Source organism: Ctenocephalides felis, unplaced genomic scaffold, assembly GCF_003426905.1.
Source record: "Ctenocephalides felis isolate EL2017-DRISC unplaced genomic scaffold, ASM342690v1 CF-g0.4_SCAFFOLD_03571, whole genome shotgun sequence".
Taxonomy (NCBI): Eukaryota; Metazoa; Arthropoda; class Insecta; order Siphonaptera; family Pulicidae; genus Ctenocephalides; species Ctenocephalides felis.
In genome coordinates, this window is record NW_020539725.1 from 3,694,318 (window position 1) to 3,703,384 (window position 9,067).

General features: G+C 26.5%; 1 protein-coding gene across 1 annotated transcript; it reads right to left on the minus strand.

Annotated features, from left to right (window-relative positions):
• Positions 1-5,524: 5,524 nt before the first annotated feature.
• Positions 5,525-8,347, minus strand: LOC113384800 (E3 ubiquitin-protein ligase TRAIP-like). Its single transcript, XM_026622558.1, has 8 exons — positions 8,079-8,347; positions 7,798-7,978; positions 7,422-7,594; positions 7,233-7,334; positions 6,254-6,376; positions 6,061-6,172; positions 5,732-5,875; positions 5,525-5,665 (listed from the first exon to the last, which is right to left on the minus strand). Exons 1-8 carry the CDS (start codon positions 8,189-8,191, stop codon positions 5,573-5,575), a joined length of 1,041 nt encoding a protein of 346 aa, XP_026478343.1. The 5' UTR covers positions 8,192-8,347; the 3' UTR covers positions 5,525-5,572.
• Between the last annotated feature and the right edge of the window lie 720 nt (positions 8,348-9,067).

Genomic DNA, 9,067 nt, shown 5'->3' on the forward strand with positions numbered 1-9,067 from the left:
AAAGTAATTTTTCATCAAATTTATAGTTTCTCAAAAATCTAATTTTTTCGAAGAAATTTTTTTTCAAAATGTAAATCGTTTTTAAAAAAATAATAATTTTTGGTACGGGAAGTTCCAGCAATTTGCCTTAAGGCACGATGTCATGCGCCCCACTTATTATTATCATTATCATTACTATGTGTAATTTGTTAGGGTCAGTAAATAACTTTGATTGCTATATAACCCTAGTAGAAACGAATCGTGGCGCAATATTGTACTTTTTATGGGCTCTATATTGTTTACCAATATTGCTATAATATTATTCTGTTAACATTTTCCCATATAAATCCAATATTAAAACCAATATAGGCCCCATATAAAACCAATATTGATAAAAAATATTAAAATCCCATTCAAAAGTAATATAAGCCCAATATTGAAAACCAATATAAGATTAATATAAATAAACAATATTTACCCTACATAAAAAACCAATATAAGCTCAATATAAATAAACAATATTTACCCCAAATTCAAAATTATTATTTAACCCACATTTAAAAATATTATTTAATTTATATAGAAAAACAGTATTTAACTCATTGATAATAAAGTTTATTTATTCTAAATGAATACATACATTTTTAAATTTTGTGTTTTGAATCTTGATAACTTTATTAACAATTTACACATTATTTTATGATAACAAGATATAAAACAATCTAAATATTTTCAGTCATTATAATAATTTAGAGGATTTTAATGGTAAATCATAATCATAATTTTTGTTAATCCTATCGCCGTAATTGTACAAAGACCAAACCATTCAAACAATTTGCAGACTTAATTATTATTTCGATGTTTTTTTTATTTTCGCACATGTTTCAACATTTTCTTGAATTCGATCATGATTACACCTGAAATAAGATAAAATATATTAATATTTTCTAGCAATATTTCTGAAATATATTGATTTTATAAACTCATAAATTCAATTACTTAGCTTTTAGCAAAAAAGGCTGCATTTTCATTAATTGTAGTTTATTGAAAACCCATATTTTCTAGAACTCGATCACAGTCAAATCTGAAATAATTAAAAATACAGTAAATAGAAAATTTTAACATTAATTTAAAACAGTACAATTATAGTTTTAAATTAAAACAAAAAAACTATTGTTGGAAAAACGAATACCAAATATTCAAAAGCGATAATAAATTATTGAAAAGTCTTCATTTAATAAGTTTGTTAATATTTTTATTACCTTTTATCAAATCCATTTTTGCTATGTGATAGTTTTTATATGTATTACAGCTGATTTTACATCCATTTCAATTTGGTCAATCTGGAATATATAAAATACATCATTGTTTACTAAATATGTATGTTGATTTATATAATATAAGTAATAAATATACTTACGTACTTCAAACATAAGACTCAAAATTATGTTGATTTTAATTATTTTAAACTATCCACAAAATATGTTTTTAGCCAATTATTATTTGATATCATAGATCATTTTATTATTCACTAAATATTCACTAAAAATTCACGCACTTTTTTTATATAATATTTGTAATTGAGAAATATTTTGCAATATTATAATAAATAATAAATTCAAAGAGTGATATTTCCACAGCTGATACTAGTAACAACTCAACTGGTAACTGAAATACTCCGAAATACACAGAATGTCTGGCAGGTACTTTAAGCCTCCGAAGGGTCGTGCATATTGCCTTGAAATGCACATACATTTATACAAAAAAAAGGTTATTGAAATGGTGTGCGTGCATTCGCGCGTTCGTACGGAGAAACTTTCTAAAGAGAGATGGCTAAAATTCGGGGTAGTTATTCATAATCATGTATATGTGTATAAATATGTGTGTTATTCCAGAATATTTTTAAATTATATGAATAAATATAAAACATTTAAATTTATGTATAAATATTGTTGGAAATTTTATTGTAAAATTTTTGATAAATTGCACGTTCCGATATCTGTTAAAGCTTCCAAGTTATGTGTAAAAAAAGAAATTATCAATTTTACTTTATGCTATATTTCTGCAAGTTCATTAAATTATTATATGATTTTTAAATGCAAATTTATTTATTCTTTTTTTTTGTTAATATTAACCACTAAAACAGTTTTGTCAACTAAACATATAAATACATAAACTTTAGATTTTTTTTGATCGACATTAACACATATATTTGAAATGTTTATTTGCAACAAAATAGTTAAAATAAAATGCAATCAATAATTTAACTATTTCGACACAATGTCACATCCAACAAGTTAATACATTTTAAAATATTTATAAAATTTTATAAAATTACAAGATTACTAGTAGATATAACAAATTTATACAAAGTTTTATTTTTCTTCAATAAACATTTTGTTTGAATTTTTTTTTTCTTGGTTTGATATGTATTGACATTATTTGAATTTGTTATATCTTCTAGAAATGTTGTAATGTTATAATGATGCATCATTTTTTTTTAAATTTGTTAACCACCTGACACACATATAATGTAAAATCGTTCTTTATAAGTAGTTAACTTATTTATTGCTTTTTGTTTCGAGTATTTGACTGCAAATAATGTAATCAACATAATAGTATACTCTGTGTATAAAGCGAGATATGCGCTAATGCTCATCATTTCGTGCTGTTGGCGGCGTAGTGGATAGCGCGGTAGACTTGCATACTTGGGATGTCTTATTATACGGGGTTCGAATCATACAATAGTTTTTTTATTTTTTTATGTAAAACAAAAAGTTATCACATTTTTTTTTCATTTGAATGCAATAACCTATTTTTAAAAACAAGGAACAAAGTATGTGTATTCAACGGTCATCGATTACGTTTACATAAACAAATTATAATGGAATTAATTTAGCTATTTATTAATTAATTCTAATCAAGAATATGATTTTTAAGAGGCACCATTGATGTTTTTGCCGCTAATTTATTATTTAAAATTGATTATTTTCTTGACCAATATAAATGCGATGAAGAAGACAATGATCAGCTGTGTATTATTAGCTAAGATATTATCAATGAGTTAAATACTGTTTTTTTATATAAATTAAATAATATTTTTAAATGTGGTTTAAATAATATTTTTGGATTTGGGGTAAATATTGTTTATTTATATTGACCTTATATTGGTTTTTAATATTGAGCTTATATTAGTTTTGAATGGGATTTTAATATTGTTTATCACTATTGGATTTATATGGAGCCCATATTGGTTTTAATATTCACTTTTTAAAGCCATTAATGAAAAAAAAATTATCAAACTAAAAATTACGATCGAACATATGACTTTCTAAAAGCTTTAATCATGTTTTTGGTGCTAATTAATTATTTAAAGTTAATTTTTTTCGTGACCCTTTTAAATACCATGTATTTCCCAAGTTCGACAAAAACGAATCTTGGTTGCCCACAAAAAGTTTCCATAACTCCCACATTTAAAATTTATATTGAATTTATAAATAAAATGTATCAAACTATTAATTACGATCGAGCATATGACTTTTTAAAAGCTTTAATCATGTTTTTGATGCTAATTAATTATTTAAAGTTAATTTTTTTTGTAACCCTTATAAAAACCATGTATTTCCCAAGTTCGATAATACTGAAGAAACAAATCTTGGTAGCCCACAAAAAACGTCGATTATGCCCTCATTTGAAAATTATGTATAATTTATGTAAATATAAAATTAGAGGTGTAAATCAGATGGGAAACATGTTTTTTTAATTGTAATAAACCATATAAAACAGTTCTCCCATGAATTTTCCAAATTTTCCATAATTTTGAAAACAAATATTGTCCGGTCCATCTAAAGACAAGATTCAAATATTGCGCCACGATTTTTTACCCCTCTGGCCATGATACATTTCTACTAGGGAATATGGAATGAAATATGGAATATGATATGGAAAAAAAAACTTGCACCAATCATTTTGACTGGTACTGGTAGAAATAGTAGTAATACGAAATCTCTTTGTTACTAATATATGAAAAGTATCATATAATTCATAAGATAAATTCTATACTTATAACTAAAATATCGTAACTTGATTTCACAAAAGAAATGGTACATATGATGGGAATTTTGATTTGAAATTGCTCGACCAGTCATTTTGACTGGTGTGGTATATCCGTAGTGCAACCTGTGGTATATTTATTTATTTATTTTACAAGCCGTCGGTATAATAATATTATAATAAGGTATTTTATTATTTATTTATTTATTATTTAATTTATTTACTATGAACTTATTTATATTGAGTTAATTTTAATATAATTTTAAATATAATTAGTTTGTTTGTTGCAAGTATTTTTTTAAAAATGTAACAAATTTTTAATAAGCTTTGCAATACTTTTACAATATAAATATTTTGTTCAACAAATTCTAGGTTTATGATATTTTAACAATTCTATGATATTATCATTCGCTACACGCGTTGCCGTACAGAAAGAGATAGTTTCGGTTTTGTCGTTGTTTAAAAGAAGATTATTTATGACCCATTTCGAAACAGAATCCATGACACTGTTCAATTTCGTTAAGGGGCCATTGTATGTTCTAGCTTTGATGGTTTGACAAGTGTCATCAGCGAACAAAATAAGTCACATAGATTTGAGCAATTAGGTAGGTCATTAATGTAAAGAAAAATAGGAGCAGCCCAAGAATTGATCCTTGTGAGACACCCATTTTGATGTTTAATTTCCTGGATAGAACTTTTCTACCGGTGCTATCGTCCAGATTATATTATTGAATTGAGATCTTAAAATCATCTAACAATTTGTATTTTTCATTAAAATGAATATTAAAATTGCCACATAAAATTATTTTATCGTATTTATTAGACATCTCATTTAGAAGATAAAGGAGAGTATTAAATGTAGAACCATTTTGGTCTGGAGATCGGTAAACAAAAATTAAACAAATAAGAGCATAATCAAGAGATACTTGGATCACAGTACTCAAATATTTTTTCAACACAACTAGTCGTTGCCCAAATTGGTTTACAGGCAAATCGATCGAGTTAAAAATCTTTTTTTTTTACCTATTGCAAACACAGCCATGAGAAAAATTTTGTCCACAGAAGTAGGACTGCAAATGTAAACCTTTTAGTTTGACCAACTGAAGTTCGGATTCTTTGAGCCAATGTTCACAAAACACAAAAGACGTATGCACATCAAATTATCAGATATTTGATGAAGTTTTTAAAAATGAGTACTAATTTTTTGCTATAATTTTGTTGGGATCCGTACCAAGATTTTTCATTTTGAAAGTTTACTTATACAGTTCAAGCAAATTTCAAATTGTTATCTATCATTAATCAGGTTTTCTTAATTATTGATTATTTTAATTTTTGAATTTTCAATTATGGTACGAAAAGTTTCTGCAATTTGCCTTAAAGCACAATGCCATGCACCACTAGTTTGTAATATATTAAAACTAATATATTAAATAATTCATTATATTTAACTAAAATTAGTATCACATTTCAAAATTAATTCATAAAAACGTAATCATGATCTTCAAAAGAATACCAGAAATTAGCATTGTGACAATCATCACTAAAACTCCTTCCACTTTTTGTTTAAATTTTGGGAATAAAGAGATGCCATAGTTTGACATTTATTTAGACGAGATTTCTTGAATATGGAATACTAAAATGAAGAACAAATAATTTTAATATAATAGAACAACATAATTTGATGAATAAAATCAATTACTTGATTATTATCTGTTGCAAGTTTCCTCTTTGCTACTAAGGGGATGTTATTTGATAATGTTCTTAGCGGCATCATTCCAAAACTGCTAGATTCAACTTGTAAATATGGAGAATCTGGACTTTTATTTGAGTTGCTTAGTGCCTTCTGTGTGAATTTATATACATATTATTCGCGATACAGATATACACAATAACAGAATGTATTTGAAATCATTTTCAAATGTAAGGTTTTCCATTTTTGTGAAAAGCGGTTCAAATATAGTTTTGTCATTCAGGTAAAAGATAAAAATTAGAGTTGTGTATAATGGTGCACATCATAAAATTACTTACAGTTTTGGGTGGTGTACTTTTGTTAAGTTCAACTATGGATTCTAATTCTGCAATACGTTTCAACAGATTTGACTTTTCCCTGTGTAAATCAATGAATTTTTCTTGATCGTTGCTTAAATATTTCAAAGACATCTTTTTAAACATATTTTCTAAAATCCATATATAAATCTATATGAACTATACTTCAATTTACCTATGCATTTCAAGTTTCTCTTTGAATCGAATACACTGGGTTTTATATTTAATAACTTCTAGTTGCAATTTTTGATACCCAAGTTTTAAGTTGTTTTGCTTTTCTTCAGTTAAAGTGAGTTTGCTAAATTTTTAAAATATGCTATTTAAAATACATTCTCAAAATTAACAATTTTTTAACAATATTTGAAAGTAGAGGGAAGAAGATGTATAACCAGTCATCAATGTCTATCGACATCATACGACGTTGATATCGGGAGAAAAATGGCAATGTTTAGAAATTCCTAACAAAAGTATATTCTTTTGTGGTTAGCTTATTTGTGAGTTGTGAGAGGGATGTTTAGTTTACATGACCTTAATATAATATTTAAGTATGCGTTATTCAATTGTTTTATGAGATATATTGTCAATTTTAAGTTAGATTCAACAGTTTTTTTTATACAACCTCTATAAAAACTTGCACATTGGTGGGGTGAAAAGGACTAACTAAATCTTTACCTTTGCAAAGATGTAATCAATAAAAAATAGTAAATAAAAAATTATATCAAGTTGAAAAAAGCAATCTCACAACAAATAATTTAAATAAATAGTGATTCCAACTCTTCTGATGAATATTTGGGATCAAATGCCAGATCTAAAAATGTAAAATTGATATTTTGCATTAGTGGAATAATGTAGAAATTATTTCATCAAGATATTGGGCCCGTTTGCCCCCTGGCCGTCCCATTATATCCTGCCCATATGGTAAAAAGTACCAGGTGACAACATTTCTGAAAAACCGCATTTCTGCAAATAATAATTCTATAATGATGAATTAGTTGGTAGTTTTACTGAGCATTTTCAGATCGTTGTTTGTTTGATATGTGTTATTTGTTGTTACATAATTGGTTTGGTTATCACATTATAATTGCTCAAAGTCAAATTGGACCTCTGTGCCTCGCCCTACCCAATTTTTAATATTGATAATAACAATTCTTCACCTCTTGAGTGAGGATACAAAACTAGCCAAATCTGCAACACTCGTATTATTAGAAAGCATTGCATCCACTTCTTTGCAAGTTGATTTTAATAGTAGGTCAACTCTATAATGAAAAAAGATTACTTGAGGATATCATGGTATATTTCACCATTATTTATTACAATGAAAAACTTATGTTCAATGCACTAACTTTTTAATGGACTGCACTTTTTCTTGCATTTTTTGTATCTGTTCTCTTAGCTCCGACAGTTCCTTCATTTGATCTTTAAAGTAATTGTATTGATATTTCATTGTATCAAAAGCTGCACTTGTTTTAGTCAGTTTTTTTTCGAGTTTCAAAACTTTTTTTTCAGATGATTTCAACTGCAATATAAAATATTAGCTATTTTCACAAAAAGATAGTTCAAAATTATATTACTTTTGAAACAATTATATCAGAAAAAATACCTCAAAAATAATTATTACAGAAATATTTCGACTTAATAAAAGTATTGGTTCAATATGGATTGATAAAATATTGATAATTTACATAAATAAGAATATAAATAAAAATATTTAATAAATACTGTATCATTGGAATATTCAAGAGATTTTTGAAGATCAGTGATCCTTAATTTTGCATCTGATAGTTGTTCTTGTAACACAGCAGGGTCTTCGAGAAGAGATCTGTTTGCACAAATGTTAAAGTAAATTTTCTGTATGGTAGATGGTGTAGTTCTACAACGGCACTCAGGACAAGTTGAAGATCTACAAAATTTATCACATTACACTAACTTACAAAATGAATCACATTAAAAATTACAAGTTTGAGGTTAGGCTAATGTACTTTAATCGGAAAGAATTGTACCTCGGAAGCCACTGGGAAAGACACTTGTAATGAAATACATGTCCGCAACTAGTAATAAATATTTCCACTGAACTTTCAAGTAATTCATTGCAAATGGCACACAGTACTAACATTATTGTGAACAATTATTTTATACTATTTAAATCTTTATTGAAAAATTTGATTTGATAATGATTAAAAAACAATTATCAAATCTACTACACAATTGCATAAATAAATTTATTGATTTCGTTTAAAATGTTTTCATACGTATTACAAAAATCCCCGAAGATAAAGAAGCTCTTCTCAGGAGGCATTAAATCAAGCTAAGACTTTGCATAATTCAGCCAGCATGAAGTTGCCGGCGAAGACTGATATCAAGCTGTCAAGCATTTAAGATGTCAAGAGCGCGTCGGCCATTTTGTTCATTTTTATATCAGCGTTGTGTGGTCGTGTCGGCGTATTGTTTTTTATTAAGTAGGCTTGTTTCATATTTAATATTTTATAGCTTTTCGTTATGATTCATTCTTTTTGTGTTTATTTTTTTATGTCCGTTCAAGTTTATTTGCTTTGGCTTTTTGATTACGCGCCTATTTAGTTCTTATTTTAATTTTTACATTTTAGGGTTATGTTTTAGGATTCTTTTCATTCAAAGATCATTTTAGTCTAGCTTAGATTTTATACAATGTTTTAGTTATAATTTTGTTTTAAAAAATAATTTAGGCTTACGTTTTACGCATAGGGTTACATTTTATTCATTATTTTTGTTAGGGTTACGTTGTATACATTATTAGGTTTGGTTTCGATCTTAACCTTAATTCAGTGGAAGCTAACTAAAACTCAACAAACAACAAATAGAAGGTTCAGTAAATGAAATAAAATTGAAACACTTCTGATGTTATAATACTAAACCAAAATACTTCATACTGTCTTGGAATTGACAGATATATTTCGTTTTTTCTGCAATATTTGCTATGAGGGAACAAGATATATTGTATTTTAACGTAATA